The sequence below is a fragment of the Rhinolophus hipposideros genome (assembly GCF_964194185.1).
Source record: "Rhinolophus hipposideros genome assembly, chromosome: 14".
Lineage (NCBI taxonomy): Eukaryota > Metazoa > Chordata > Mammalia > Chiroptera > Rhinolophidae > Rhinolophus > Rhinolophus hipposideros.
Genome location: NC_138060.1, coordinates 6831836 through 6848120, shown reverse-complemented (window position 1 = coordinate 6848120; position 16285 = coordinate 6831836). Strand labels below are relative to the sequence as shown.

The 16285-nt window shown below is 44.5% G+C and overlaps 1 protein-coding gene across 3 annotated transcripts in view; it reads right to left on the bottom strand.

Annotated features, from left to right (window-relative positions):
• SUCLG2 (succinate-CoA ligase GDP-forming subunit beta) overlaps nt 1–15732 on the bottom strand; it is a 321296-nt gene extending 305564 nt beyond the window's left edge. For all 3 annotated transcript variants that reach the window (XM_081071619.1, XM_081071620.1, XM_081071618.1), the window contains exon 1: nt 15615–15732. In XM_081071619.1, coding sequence (XP_080927745.1) covers nt 15615–15698 — 84 coding nt within the window. In that variant the 5' untranslated portion in view covers nt 15699–15732. The remainder of the gene's footprint in view (nt 1–15614) is intronic.
• Between the last annotated feature and the right edge of the window lie 553 nt (nt 15733–16285).

The following is a 16285-nucleotide window of genomic DNA, read 5'->3' as shown; positions in this document are numbered from 1 at the left end:
AAGAAGCATAAACAGGATGACTGGTGGCCGTGGTTCAAGAACCAGCTTTCCAAGCAGCTATAAAAGATGCGCATCTCTAGGATAAGCTCAGATTCCAGAAGTGTCTGTCTAGGTGGAAAAGCTCACAATGAGCCAAGCAGCTGGCACGCTGCCCAATGCAAGGCCATTGTAGTCAGTTCCTACGGCTGCCATAACAAACTATGGGCACATCTTGTTTTATCGCACTTCGTTTTATTGTGCTCACAGACATTGTGTTTTTATAAATTGAAGGCAAGACCCTCAACCAGCAAAAAGATTATGACTAGCTGAAGGCTCAGATGATCAGCATGTTTTAGCAACAAAACATTTTTTAAATTAAGATATGTACATTATTTTTTTTAGACATAAGGCTACTGCGCTTAATAAACAATTGTATAGTTTAGCACAACTTTTACATGCACTGAGGAACCAAAAAAATTGTGTGACTCACTTTCCTGAAATATTGGCTCTATGGCAGTGTTCTGAAGCCGAATGCGCAATGACTATGACATATGCCTGTATCACAGACTGGGAAGCTTAAACACAAGAAATTGATTCTCTCACAGCTGTGGAGGCTGGAGGACCGAGTATAAGTGCCCTCGGGTGGGTTTCTCCGAGGCTGTGAGGGAGAATGTTCCAGGCCTCTCCCCTAGCTGCGAGGGGTTGGCGGGCGATCTCTGGGATTCCATGGCTTGTAGGAGCATCACCCTGATCTCTGTTTTCAAGTTCAGACTCTGCATGTCTGAGTCTCAAGATTCCCTTTTTATAAGGACACCAGTCACCTGGGATTAGGGCCTAATGACCTCATTTTCACTTGGTCATCTCTGCGAAGACTGGATCTCCAAATAAGGTCACATTCTAAGGTACTCCGGGTTAGGCCTTCAACAGGAATTTTGGAGGGGACACAATTCAACCCAATGACAGGCACAACTGAATCGACCAATGTGAGCGGTATCCCTTAGAGTTGTGTGGGGCAGGGAAGTGTTTCAAGTCTCTGAGCCAGAGTTGGCTCCTCTTTACCACAGGTACAATGAGGACAATAAGGAAGCCTACCTCCGAGGTCACTATGAGGACTGGATGACATAATGCTTTTCAAGTGGCCCATGGGAACGTGCTTGATAAAATGCCAGGTGTCTTTCTACATGTACCCAGTGTCACGTTATCCAGACACCTTTAATTGCCACCGTGTAGGTGAATCCAAGAGAAACTGTGCAGCTGTAATCCCAGAGACCTGGGAAGCCCTCCCGAACACCACAAACCTCTGGATGTAATTCCCCATTTCTCAGCGGGGTCCATCAGACTGGCCTGTTAAGTTCCTCAAAGGCAGCAACTGTGTCACATGCCCAAGCCTCCCCCGACCCACTATCTTCTGGGCCTAAGGGCGCATCTGCTATGCACTTAACAAACGCCCCCTGGAAGAATGAATGAACATGAATATTAACAGGACATTAACAGTAAAGGTATCTTTAACAGACATTTTAATCAGACCTGGGAAACAGAATATGTAGCCCAAACTACACACAAGACAACATTTCTACTCAGGTGATCATTAACATAAAATATATATTCGTTGTACACCCATGTTTATAACACATTACTCACAACAGCCAGAAGGTTGAAGCAAACCAAGTATCCACTGATGAATGACTGGATAAACAAAATGTGATATATGCTTACAGTGGAATATTATCCAGCCTTAAAAAGCAAGGAAATTCTGACATGTGCTACAACATGGAAGAAATGTGAGGACATTATGCTAGCAAGTGAAATAAGCCAGTCACAAGGGACAAACACTGTATGATTCCTCCTGTAGAATGACAGTTTCCAGGGGCAGTGGGGATGAGGAAACGAGTTAGTGTTGTGGGGATTCAGCACGAGTCACCCCACCATGTGCCTCTGCAGTGTGCAAATGTTTTGAGCTGAGGGCAACTTTAGCCTCAGGCTCAAGAGAGACTTCTGCCCCTCCCTTAACTACCTAAAAAAATTTCAATTAGGGACTTTGACCATAATAAGAGATTATCAGACAGAAATCCATCTATAGGGCAGGGCCAACTTCTATTTACTAAACACCTGCTCTTATCATCCTGCAATGACCCTCTGAAGCCCCCAAGGCACTGTACCTCATCCCCAGCTCAAAATGTCTTATACATGTTCCCTTTCTGTCTCTGAACCTCTCATGCATATGGGGTCTCTGACTCTCATGTATACAGGGTTCCTATACATATGTATGTATTAAATTTGGTTATTTTCTCTTGCTAATCTGTCTCGTGTCTATTTGATTAGTCGTGTCTATTAGACCTGCCGGAAGAACCTTAAAGGTAGAGGAAAGTTTCTTCCTCCCCAACAGTGTTTAATGAGTACAAAGTTTCAGTTAAGGAAGATGAAAAAGTTCTGAGGCTGGTGGTAGTGATGGCTGCACAACACTGTGAAGGTGCTTAATGCCAAAAAAAGGAACACTTAAAAAAGGTTGAAACGGTAAATTTTAATGATGCGAATAATTCACCACAATAAAAAAGTAAATATAAACTTTAAATGAAATATATGCATTCATATTTGTAGTACCCTTAGAAGTTTGAAGAGCTAAAACAAGGTTTTATAGACATAAAAGGAATCTGCTGGTCCAAACTTTGAACCAAAAACAGTTCCTTTGCTACTTCTCTCAACATACCAAAATTCAATCACAAAAACACTACTTTGTGTTTCTAATTAATTTTACTTAGATTATAACAATTTTGCTTATTTAAAACTTCAAAGTTCCAGGAAAGGAATTCTTTTCTGACTTATTAAGAAAGACTTTGAAGTATGTTTGGGGGAAAATGATTCACCCTATAGCACAGAACAAAATATCTTTGAGAAAGAAATACTGTATCTCATGGATTACTATAAACATGACATTATTGATACAATGCTAATATTAAGAGAAATTAAATGCCATACTCACTTGGGGCCATTTAATGGAAAAGGAAATTTAATAATTTCCTCTCATCTTCATCTAAAGTTTAACTCTGTAAGTTTTCTCCCACATTAAAATTATATTTTATATAAAATATTGTAAATTTAACAGATGTACAAACCTATAAAGAATTTACATGACTTTATTTGAGCCAAACTGATGACATTGCCAGGGAGCAACATGTCAAATGTCCCAGATAATACATTCTGCAGCTTCTTTTATTCGTTGGAAATTAAGGAGGGTACATAAGGAAGAATACAAGGTATGATAAAAAAAAAAAATATGGTGAATGTTTAAGTGTTAAAAAATTATTACAGTAAAAGACACATTACCATTAATCTCTCTCAAAATACTCCCCCTCACTTCGAACGTACTTATCCCATCACTCTTGTCACTTTCTGAAGCAGTTCTGGAAGTCCTCTTTCACGAGTGTCTTTCATTGCACTGTCATGGCTGCCTTGATGTCCTGAATTGATTCAAAATATTTATCTTTCATGGTCATTTTCACTTTAGGGAAGAGCCAGAAGTCGCATGGTGCCAGATCCAGTGAAGAAAGTGAATGAGGACACACCGTAATGTTCTTATTTTACAGAAATTGCCATACCAGAAGTGATGTGTGACACGGAGCCTTTCCGTTGTGATCACAAAATACTGTGAATGCTGCTGCCGAGTGCCATCCAACGGAAAGGCAGGGATCTTCAAAACAGGAAGTATACATCAAACCTTAGTAACAGTGTGTGATAAGTTTCAACTTATTCAGTGCAACCAGTTGGGTGTGAGCTACGGTTGAGACAATGTGTGTTTTAAACTGTGCCATAAATTATCCTCCATCATGACAACGCTCCATGTTACACATCGCTTCTGGTAACAGCAATTTCTGTAAAATAAAAACATGATGGTGTGTCCTCATCCACCTTATTCACCGGATCTGGCACCATGCAACTTCTGGCTCTTCCCTAAAGTGAAAATGATTCAGGACATCGAGGCAGCCAGGACAGCACAACTAAAGACACTCATGAAAGAAGACTTCCAAAACTGCTTCAGAAAGTAGCCAGAACAATGAGGTAACAATGGGATAACAACAGTGTGTTTGAAGTGAGGCGGAGTATTTTAAGGGAGATTAATGGCAATGTGTCTTTTACTGTAATAATATTTTTTATTTAAACATTCACCATATTGTTTGATCCCACCTCACACATGAAGGTGGGAGGAAGCAAGGTGGGGATTGGATTACAAGATAGTTAACAAAGTATGTGCTCTCTTGTGGGTGGTTACACCTTCCAGGGGTATTGCTTCTGGCATTTCAAAGGTGTATTAACCTAGATGTTCAAGAACAATGGACAGGGCTTGCTTAAAAACCTTTCACGAAAGAAGTTACAGGCCTGGGGCATGAATGCCCACATGACCTGCCCAGTTAGAAATGTATGATTTATTACAGCACTCTTTTTTCATCCACAATATAGTTATTAAATCAATTTTATACCACTCACAAAAGCCTCACCACGAACCTATATCAAACAAAAAAGAAAGCATCCATTACACTCACAGCATGCCCTGCTAGGAGTTTGGGATTTGGTACTCCAGTCCTAAAAGCACCCTGTGATATTATTTACAGTAAGAAATACACATTTAGTCTTCATCCTTAGTCTTGGTACAGAGCTCATAAAATCCTTCAAATTTCCTAAGTGAAGAGAGTGATAAAGGTGTCTTTGCTATGTTAATGAGACAATTTTTGGACAGCCTCTAAGTAAACTAAGAAAGAGAACTGGTTGCCAAGGAACCAACCAGGGATTAGGGACTTGGAATTTTCAGTCCCATCTCTTCACCTCAGGGGAGGGGAGAGGGGCTAGAGATTCCATCACCAATGGCCATGGATTTCGGGAATCATACTTATGAAATGAAGCCTCCACAAAAATCCCTGAACTATGAGATTCTGAGGGATTCTAGCCTGGTGACTCTGTGGCTATTTGAGGAGAGTGGCATGCTCAGACAGCATGGAAGCTCCTCAACCTCCCCATATACCTTGTCCTACACACCTCTTTCACCTGGCTATTCCTGAGTAATACCCTTTTATAATAAACCAGTAGTCTCGTAAGTAAAATGTGTCTCTAAATTCTGTGAGCCGCTCTAGCAAATTTAAAACATCTGAAGAAGACGTGCATCATGGGAATGTGCAATCTATAGCTGGTTGGTCAGAAGCACAGGTGACAACTTGAATTTGAGACTGGCATCAGAGGTGGGCTTGGGGACATCTTGTAGGACTGACCTGTGGAAGATGACACTATCTCCAGGTAAATAGTGTCAGAATTGAGTTGAATTATATGTAGGTCACCCAAAAAGAAAATTGCCTGATGATGTTGGAAAACCCATAATTGGAACTGGTGTCAGAATCTACACCCTTAGGCTCAGTGTCCCCAAGGACCTGTCATAAGACTTCTGCCTTCATTTCAAACTAACCTACTCAACACTCTGCCATTCAATCCTTCTGCATCTTTTTAAGTTAGCGAGGATAATCTGTTTACAATTTCACCATCTCAAAGTTATCCAGTTTTTCGAATTAGCCTATTAGCACATTTGTTTTTCATGCTAATTATAGACTGAAAAACTGAAAAATTCATTTTTCTTTTCCCTGTACTGTTGGTTTTCAACTGTAATGATACATAATTTTAAAAAGAGTTCTGAATCTTAAAGAAACACTCACCATTAAGTTTAGTCTCTTAATCAAAAATAATTAATAACTCTCAGTTTTCTTTATATTATTTAATCAAAAAAAGGTAAGCCCTAGGGCTGGAATGAGAGTACATATTAAATGTGGTTTTCCTGCCCATCTTTTCAAAGGTAAGTTGACCCAAACAAGTCCTTCAAAGTCCAGGAGATTGTAACAGCATCTCCACAGCAATCCGGAGAGCTTGAGCAGATGATGTCAATCAGGCGAAAGACTAAAAATGTGAAGAGATCTCCACTGATAAGGGGAACACTGTAATATTTTCTGATAGGCTAAAATGCTGGTCTCCACTCCCAATCGGTGCCAAGTATTAGAAAGGCCTTTTCCCAAGAGATTTCATTTTATTCCTTCACTCCTGAGCACACACAGGGCAGGAGAGGGAGGGAGTCTTTCTCTCTTTCCATGTCATCTACCCACGACTCTTCTGATTCCCTATCCTGCGCTTACACTGCTCATCTTCCTGCAAGTGGCAGAGTTGTGTGGATTTTTAAAAGAAAGGCAGGGAAAACAGGAGGTTTTTTTACGAAAATAAAGCCTTTCTGATTATAGTTAGTGATAGCACTACCAAACCCAATAACTAATATTTACTGATCCTTTAAGGCACAGTGCTGAGATGATATGCATGAGTTCAGTTCATCCTCAGTGTAACTCTGGGAGGTAAGTGCTGTGCTGTCCCCATTCTGCAGACAAGGAAGCTGAGGTACAGGGAAATTTCATCAAATTTAAGAACCAACAATTTTTTGCACCACTTTACATACCATTGGGGAAAACCCGCCAATCAATCCATGACACAAGTATAAAACACATTCAGATTTCAGAGATGGTGAAATGTAAAAAAAAAAAAAAGCAACAGTGTGTCTTACTATAAAATATGTAATTTGCACAAGATCACAAACCTACTGAAGTGTTTAAAGCAAGATTTGAACCCAGGCAGTCTGATTCCAGTCCTGGTTTATGCCCAGTATCTCAGCATAATTATTAACAGTGTTCCCCTTTACTCCCAAACATGATCCATTTTTAAGGATAAAAATAAGGTCTTCCTACTTGTGGTTTGAGTGAAAAGAACCCTCCCCATAGTCCCAGGGAACAGCTCCAGGGACAACGACATGAGAGTCTGCAGCCTCTGAAGGTGGCATGCAGGAGCTCTGCCCAGCAGACCAGCTCCTTACTGAGTGGTGGAAAAAGGAGCCAAACAAATCCACTGTGGGAAACTCAAAGTGAAGGAGAACCAAGAGAAGTTGGGTTATTTCAACCCAGACTATGTCGTTCCCAGCAAAGCTGAGGAAGCGTCCCAGGCCTGTATGAAATCTGTTTACATTTGGGTTGGAAACACTCTCTTGGCTATTTAAAGGGATGAGCTGACTTCCCATGACGTACTATTTTCCCACTTAATGTTTCTCTTCTGAGAATTACTTTACACTGTGATCAAAAGAAAATGGCCTAAAACAAGGCCTATTGCTATCACCTTCACTTCTGGTAAATTAGTCTAGCACAGACCAGAAAAGTGAGTAATAAGAGAATCTTCAGAAATTTAAAGGAAATAAAGCAACCACAAACATGCAGACATGGAGAAAAGACAGGTTAGCAGCAGCTCATAAAGGACAGAAAATATCTTGGTGCTCTACATGGATGAGGCCACCCCACCAACACTGCACGCAGAGCCCCGCTCCCGGGGTCACTGTGCTCCAATACCTCCCACCTCAGCCACAGGTGGAAGGATGGAGATGAATACCTTACACAAAACCAGCCCATCTTTCAGCTGCCCAGAGACCCAGGCCCGCGTGCAAAAAGATGAAACAGACCAATAATATTTTCTTATTATTAGGACTGTAAATTTCTGGGACGCAGAAGCTGGATGGTGTGTTGGAGGCAGGAGGCTAGAGTGAGCATGGGAATAGACAAAATCCTGTGCAGGTAGAAGTTAGAAAGAGATGTGCCCATGAGCAAGCGACCAGTTAACAGAACAGACAAGGCACATGGAGAAGCCAACATCAAGGAAGATTGGTCTTGAGTTCCAGTATGTGCCCCTTTCGATAAACCTTTTTTTTTCCCCTTGAGGTAAGTACAAGCAGGTCTCCTCACACTGTCTCGCTCAGGGACAGTAGTCTGTCTCACCTTTTTGCTATACGACAGAGAACATGAGTGGCCATCAGTGGGGATGTGTCCTGTGCAGTCTATTTCCTTAACAATGCCAATCTTTCCCTCCTACCCCCACTGCCACCATTTAGTCCATTTTAGTCCATCGCTTTCATATCTCTGTTTTATCTGTTTTCCAGGAACATTCTTGGTTTCACTACACCCGTTGTCCTGGTGTAATTATTCACAGTGTTCAAGTTCACACTCAAAAGTATCCCAATTTGCAATAAAGTATGTGTTCACCCTAACTGTAGTCCAAGCCTCCATCGTCTCCCATTTTATGTACCACTGGAGAGAACAAATATATATGTGTGTCAACCAATCTATGACACAAGTGTACAAACACATTCAGTTTTCAGAGATGCTGAAATGTGAAAAAGAAGAAAGTGAGTCTTGGAATAAAATGAGTAAGTGTCAGCGAACACAAAACAAGATGTGAACCCAGGCAATTTGACTCCAGCCCTGGTTAATGCCTATTATCCTGGCATAATTAGTAATGTGACTGTCATTGCAACAGCCTCCCAAGTGATCTCCCATCTTTCATTCCTTCAACCCTCTTCCCACTACATGCAGAAACATAACACTGCCCCTGCCACCCCACCATCTAAAACTCTTCAGTGGGTCCCCACCACGCTCAATAGCAAACCTTAACTCCATTAGCAGACTTGCAAGCATCAGAATTTTGCCCCTGCTGATATCCCCAGCCTTATCTCTCACTGTTCACCCACCTCAAACTCCACAAAGCAGCCTCCTAGATGCCTCAGTTGCCCTCGAGTCACAACCCTGGAACTAAGCCCAGAATGGAAACGGGACAAGCACATGGAGAAAAAGACAGGGGTAGAAAAAGCCCCCCACCCCAGCTCACAAGACCCCAGCTTCCACAGACCTATGCCTTGTGCTCTGCCATGTCTCCAATACCAGTTCATGCAAATCCCTCCAATTTAAAAAGAAATAAGTTTTAGAGGTAAATGTTAGAAATCGACGCCTTTATGACTAGTGCCTACATGCTATTCACTTGGAGTCATTTCTAGAAAAAGAGAAAAGCTGGCCACAGAAGCCTGAAGTCAGGAGGCCAGGACACTCCCCCCTCCATTACCATCACCCAAAGTCCACCCTGCAAAGGCAATGCAATTTCACAGTTTCTCCAGTGTTCCTGAAATCCTAAGGCAGCGCTTTGCACTGGGCTGACAGACTCTAGGGAATGTGCCAGTTGTCCTCTGGAACATGTTGTGACCACAGTCCGTTATTTACTTGTCCCTTCACCTCACGTCTTTGATGCACATAAGGTCCAGAAGCCATCGCAACTGAGTCAACAGCAAGATGTGTAACCATTTCTGGAACGAGCAACATCCAGGATGGGGCAACTGAGCTCCCCGTGTGACCCTTCCCACTGCCAGCTTGGGCCTCACCAACCTTTACCCCATCTGTGGAATAGTGAAGGTGACTGGCGCCCTGGAGGCAGGCCTCTGGGCCTCAGGTGCCCCAGGTGTAAACTGAGGATAACCACCTCTGTCTCCCATGGTGATTGCAAGGACTAAATGAAATAAAACATATGGAAACACCAAACCAGTACCTACCCCTGAGTTGGCAGCAAATAATAAATGTTTATCAAAGCTGGAAAAGGAAAATTATTCTAGCTTAATAAGTCTTTAAAAATGCAAGTAAATTTAGCTTCAAATTTCACTGCAAGAGAAATAATCACTATGGGCCCATATCTAATCATAATGCCCAATGTCATTTTATATCTGTGAGAATTATCCTCTTTCAGAAAACAATACATTGAGGTTTGGTCAAGTTCAATAATTTGCAGAGCAAGAATCTGGCAGACTCAGAATCTGAGCTTAGTTCTGTCTGAGTGCAGAACTCGTCCCCTTTCTCCTCTGTTACTGTTTCCCAGACCCCAAAGCCAGTGAAGGAGGGAGTCGGGTAAGGGCCTGGAGAGGACAACTGTCCCGTGGTGATTAGTACACCTGAATCAGCACCGCCCAAAGGACCAAAGGTGCCTGGCACTTGGGGGAAAGGTAAGCAGTCTGCGTAACTGGATGTCAGCCCAAACAGGATCCTGTGGCAGTCTAGCTTAATGTTTTAATAGCTTAAGTGGCTTATCAGCATGAGGAAGGTGACTAGTTCACAGTGTGATTTTAAGCAAGTGACTATGTGACTCCTCACGCCTGTTCCCTTATATGCAACATGAAGGGAACACAATCTCTCTTGCAGTAATGTATAGGTTGAAGAAATAATGCACAGAAGTAATTTTACACAGCGTCTGTCACATGAAATGAATGCTCCTATTATTATGAAAGCTCTTTCACAACTGGACTTTGTACAGCCCCTTCCTCCCTCGCTTGCCTAAACCATATGCACCAAACCTCACCCTCTCCTAGTAGTCGCCTGCCTCTCACTTCTCTATGTGCCGCACTCACTCATGTAGACCACAAAAGCTTACTGAATACCTCGTCATGGCCTGCTGGGGAAAACACAACACCGTGCATAAGAAAAATCTGCCCTCACACAGCTGACACTCTTACATTTGTAGGAGAGGGAGAAAGACAGACAACAAACAAACCAAAAATACACAATAAACCACCAGGTAAAGTTTTACAGAATACAATAAAGCCTGTAAGGGATAGAACATAACCCCTGGGGCGAGGGGTGGTCAGATAATTAGGGAAAACCCTGTCTGAAGTCAACGAATTGACTCAGGACGGAGTCTGCCGCTGCCATCCGCCCTCCTCCACTGCACCTTAGCGCCGCAGTGTAATCACTGCTTTCCACACCAATTCTGCCACTAGGCTCTGAGCCCCCTCAAGGGTAGGGGCTGTGTGTCTCCCTCTGCACTCACTCAGTCACACAGCACTCGTTGCCTAGTGCATCGATATGCTCAGGATCCTCTTACGCACTGGTTGTACGGGGAAGAACTACATCAATAACTCTCTGCCTTCGGGAGTTTACAAGGAATAGCCCTGGGCATACACTACGTGCTCAGAAAACATGTTGAGTTATGGGGGCCTGTGCCACGCGGAGCCCTGCCCTTCCTTCCTCATTTGCCTGGAAGATCCCCGCCCTTCAGGCCCTCCGGCTACCTGCCTCTCCGGCTCCACACCGACTGTCCACAATGGCTCCTAGCGCCTCCCCGCATTCTCTCCCCTCGGCTTTGCATGCAGTCTACTCTATCTGAACGCTCTCCTCGCCTCCATCTTCACCAGACTAACTCTTGGTATCATTTCCCAAAACTTCATCAGTATATTGATTTTACCGTTTGCTCAACGTGCACCAGTCTCACAAGTTCCTAAGGCAAAATGTTGCCATCAAATAACAAAAAGTGATGCACCAATGACAATTTCAGATTGAGTACTACAGACAGCTGAAGGACAACTGATCTGAGGTTACTTGTGTAACTCTTTTCCCTTCCCAGAATATGACATATTGCAATGATTTTCTGGGCGCTGTGCCTACAGAATTCGGCCAGGGTACAAGGGCAGCAAAGCCCTCATCACTGTGAGTATGGCCACCCCTCACCCACCCACAAAAGGAATGTTTCATTTACAGTAAACAAACCGAATTTGGCACAGGAGCCATCACTTAGAGGTCTTCCCCACACAGAAGGTCAACCGTTTAGCATCTAAATTATTTGAGATGGATTTCCTTTCCTAACAGCAGAAATTGCAGCTGTACTTCATTGGGAAAAAAAAAGTCAGATATTTATTTTTCAAGGCAAGAAGGCAGATATAGGTTAAGTCACAACTTCCAGTGCAGCTTTCACAGAATCATTTAGCTGATAAGAACTTGCAGGTAACCTTTAGTCCTTCACTTCTAAAAGGCACACATCCATCTTTCTCCTCCCACTTCCGGAAAGAGCAGAAAATGAAGCTGGCGCCATCCGTTTTGAAGTATACAATAGCAGGGGCATGGGTTTAAGCAGCTTTCTTCAACAATGTACATTCTCCCCAAGTTCCCGGAACAGATGCTCTGGGCTCTGTGAAGAACCACACAATGATTCTACAGAGAGGGCCTGCAAGGCAGTGTTTCCCACGTCTCTGCTTCTCTTACAACGCAAGAGCTCTGTGAACTTCACCCAGCCATTATGAGAGGGGAAATGTACTAAAAGGGAACGATACCGTGCATGGAATTACCATAAACCTTTTTAATTAAACTCGGCGCCCTCAGCCCTGTGGATTTCCCTATGATGTGACCAGTGGAATGGGTCGTCTCTGCCCACCAGGGCTGTGCCTGCTGTTACACTGCCATGTTCCACAGCGCCCTGTGCTCCTGGCTGACTATCTGCTTATGGCAACATGGCCCGTTGGCCAGAATCTGGGGGTGGGAGAAAACGTCTAACAATGCAGATCTTTACTGGAGTGTTAAGCTCACTGAACAACACTACACCCCCGCCCCCGCCCAAGTTTCAAGACCAGTCTAGATTTGTAATAGAACGCACAGTGCAGTAATGAAATGCCTGATCTTCCGAGGCCAGGATTGCAATTCAGACCCAGCTGCTGCTTACCAGCTAAGTAACTTTGGGCAAGTCACTTAACCACTCTAAGCTCTTAGAAACACCTGATCAGACCCTGGAAGTCCCACATGCTCTGGACACTGCTGCCGCCTCCGATTATTATTAGTACCACCACTTCCCCACCTTTGACGGCCTGACATGCTGAGCTCAAGGGCCTTTGCACCTGCTGTCCTCTCTGTCTAACATGCTCTCCCCAGTTTCACCTGGCTGGCTACTTGTCATTACTCAGGTCTCAGCTCAAATGTCAAAAAGTCCCTGCCAGACCCCATAAACATCATGAGCAGTTATCTGAGTGCGATTGTATAATTCCATTTACATAAAGAACAAAAAGGAACAAACCCAGTGAACGGTGGTGTAAGTCAGGGGGCTGGTTACCTTTCTCAGGGTGGAGGTAGTGAAAGGAGGGAGATCAGGGGAACCTCTGGGTTACTACTACTAGATGAAGAACTAAATGATTCAGTTCTTCATCTGGATTTGGTTACCTGGGTGTGTTCAGTTTGTGGAAACAGCAAGTTGCTAACTTATAATATATACATTTTTATATGTATGAGTGTTATATTACAATAAAAAAATTAACTAAAACAAAAAACCACCTTGTCGAATTGGTTTTCCTTGATCTAATCTACACCACCTTCTTGGCTAAGCTATTCATTCTCCATCCCCTGACCCTGTTTTATTTTCTTCATAGCATTTGTCATTGGCTGAAATCATCTTCATTATTGTTTATGTATGTACAATCTAGCCCTTTCCCCACTCCCATTAACACAAAGTATCATGTGGCCAAGGACTTGCTGACCACCCCCAAATCTCAGCACCTGGAACAGTCCTGCTCTGGTACAGGCTGAATAAAAAAATGTATGTAAAATAAGAAACAGCTAAAGTGGGTCTTTTAAGGATTTAACAGCAATCAAAAATCAAAACAGTGAAGCCAAGAGCAGAGGAAATAAAAAATGTCAATGACATTAAGCATTAGGAGATGTGTCAAATGTAATTTAACTATGGGGAGGGGTCATTCTATGTGCACCTTTGTGAAAATGGTTAACATTACTTCTGAAAGAAGAAACTGGGTCTTTTATCTCTGCACATCCAACAGTTTTGCTCAAGGCCTGGTACAAAACAGGTCTGAGCCCAGAGTGGCAACAGATTTCTGAGACACTTGGTGAAGATTAAGTTTTGTGGAAAACGTGGGTGATATTCCATTGTAATGTCTGCCATCAGCCTGGGAGTAAGTAGGCACAACATCCAAGCCAACTTAGATGAAGCAGATACTAAGAAACATCCAAGAATTTGAAGAGTTCCTTGTGAGTCACAAGCAATACTCACCTATTTTTTTTGTGCCAATTCTAAGATTCCTTTATAAAGCAAAAATGTGTAGTAGTGCTAATGTCTTGGATGTTATATAGTTACTACTAGTATGCAGACTAACTTATATGCTGGCATAATATATTTTCGGGAGCAAATCTATACTCACAAAGCTATAGCTTGGTATAATGGAAACTTAAAAGTAAACCTTCAGTCTGGAATCAGCTCTGCCACAAACTCTCTTTATAACCTTAAACAAGTCATGGAACCTCTTTAAGCCTCAATTTTTCTACCTATGAAATGAGCTGGTTGGACAAGATGCTTGCTAATGCCCATTTTCCAGTTCTTGAACCCTGTATCTTATTCTTGGCTTTAAAAAATTATTCTCATCTTCTAATCCTTCTGTTTACAGGATAAGAAATCATCCACAAATATGTAAATCAAGCTTTGCAGATGGAATGAGGTAAGAGATCCTTTCACCCAGTCTTCTTGCCAAACCAAGGGTTTAGCTATCCCCAGATAATCTAGTGTTGCGTTCAGGCTCCCATTTCTTGGTTGGGCAAGAAGCCCTATCATACTTCAGCTAAACACTTGGCTTTCTCTGTACAATTACTTCCTTTGCTTGAGTTTTCACTGTCGTCGGCCCCATGTTTCTCATCAATTCAAGCCTAGTCATAGTTAGCACCACAATTCTTGTTTTTTGTCACACTTAAATAATGAATAGGACTTGATCACCTGGAGGTATTCTCCTCACTCTATTACAATAGTTATTAGTGATTTTAATTAGACAAAACCGTCATTCTTTTTGCTATCCCACCATACAGTCAAGTGCCTATTAAGGATATTATCATAATAAGTATTAGCACCTTTTAAATTTACATTAACAAAAAGGGAGAAATGAGAAGTCAGGAAATGAAAGGAGAAAAAAAGAAAAAGGGAAAAAACTCACAGATGTCATAATTAACCAAAGCTTATAGTAACTCAAAAAATAATCAGTAGCTATCTTTAAAATTTCCTTAAAAACTGTACTATGCATATCCTGCTTAAAACTGCATGGGTGATCATTTGCATCTCTTCAATTAAAAATGGGAAAATGGACAATGGCATTGCTCTGCTGTGCCTGAGCTCCACACTGCCCTTTCTTTCAAAGGGGAGAAGAATCCTTGAGCGATTTCTCCAAAATTCATCACCAATTCCTGCCTCCCCACAGGCCTTCTGACTGTTGTTACTATTGCATCAGCAGAAGGTAAACTCTACTGGAGGCCAACTTCTAATAGCTGATATTCAGCATCCAAAACACCGCCGGGGTTTTTATTCCCTACATATAAGCAAGGAGCAAGTGGACAGGGCCAATGCTCTCACGTGTTTTAGTGACAGGACTGATTTTTCATTGACAAGAGAAGGGAGTGCGGTTCCCACTTTTCTCGTCGACCCCGCATTTCACCAACTCAGGCACTCCCGAAGTCTGCAGAAGCAGGCAGCCCGCAGAAAGTGCACTCTCCGCGGTGCGCTACTGATTAACACCAGCTAGGTTAGGTCTCCGGGGAAGTTCATCACGTGGCCTAACAATTGCGCTCAGGAACAGGGATGTCTGCGAAGCACGACTGGCAAAGCGGACATAGTAAAACCTCAGGACTCCAAACCCCGTTGGAAGAACCTGACTGCACTTGCACGCGGGGCGTGGTGCAGAGCCAGGCGCGCCTCCCGCGCGGGCTGGGGGCCGACACCTGCCGGCAGCTGCGCGGTTCCCTGTCACAGGCAGGCGGGCTGCCGTTCCCCGTCCGCCCGGGCTCCACGGCCGAGCGCCCCGACGCAGCGCCGCGCGTCGCCTCCGGGGGTGCAGCGCCCGAGCGGTGGCGCAGCCGGGACCAGGAGGGCGACAGGAGGAGGAGGAGGGGCAGGAGGACCCGGGCCGGCGGGCGCCCCGTCGGCGCCCTGCCCGCGGCCGGGCCTCGGGGCCCGCTCACCTGACACCTGGTCGCCAGCAGCGGGGGCCGGAGCGCCAGGGCCCGCAGAAGTTTCCGTGCCTGCGCTGCCACGGGGGACGCCATCTTAAACAGGAAACCCGGCGCGGGGGAGCCGGCCCGCGAGACCGCAGGGGGAGGGGAGGGAGGGGGCGGGCCCCGGCGGCCCCCGGGCCCGCCCCCTGCCCGGGGCCGGGAGCCGAGGGCCGCGGCCGTGCCCGCGGGGAAGCACCTGGCCGCGCCATCGGGCGCCACGGCAGCCGCCAGGCCCTGCGTGCAGCTCTGGCCCCAAGTTCGCCTTTAGCTTTCAGACGCCTGCTGGGCTTCTCCCTGCACTACTCGGGGATACTGCCGTTTGGGAGCAAACACGGATACGGAGCCCTGTGCGCACGGGGCTTACGCTGAACCTCAAGCGGGATGACCGTGGGCCACCTGTCATTGCCGCGAGTGCTCAGGAGGCCGCCCACGGGGCTGGCGCCGGCTACAGCGCTCCAGCCCTGGGGTCACAGGCTCGCCTAGCATAGCGATGCTTGGGCTGAGACGAGGCGTGAGGGACACGCAGGTGGGTCTGCTGAGGTTGGGGGAAGCCCTTCTACATCTCAGGAAGGTTTTGTGGTGGTTGTTTTGTCCTTAACTGAGGATCAGTGTAAAGCTATTGGAGGACTTTAAGCCCA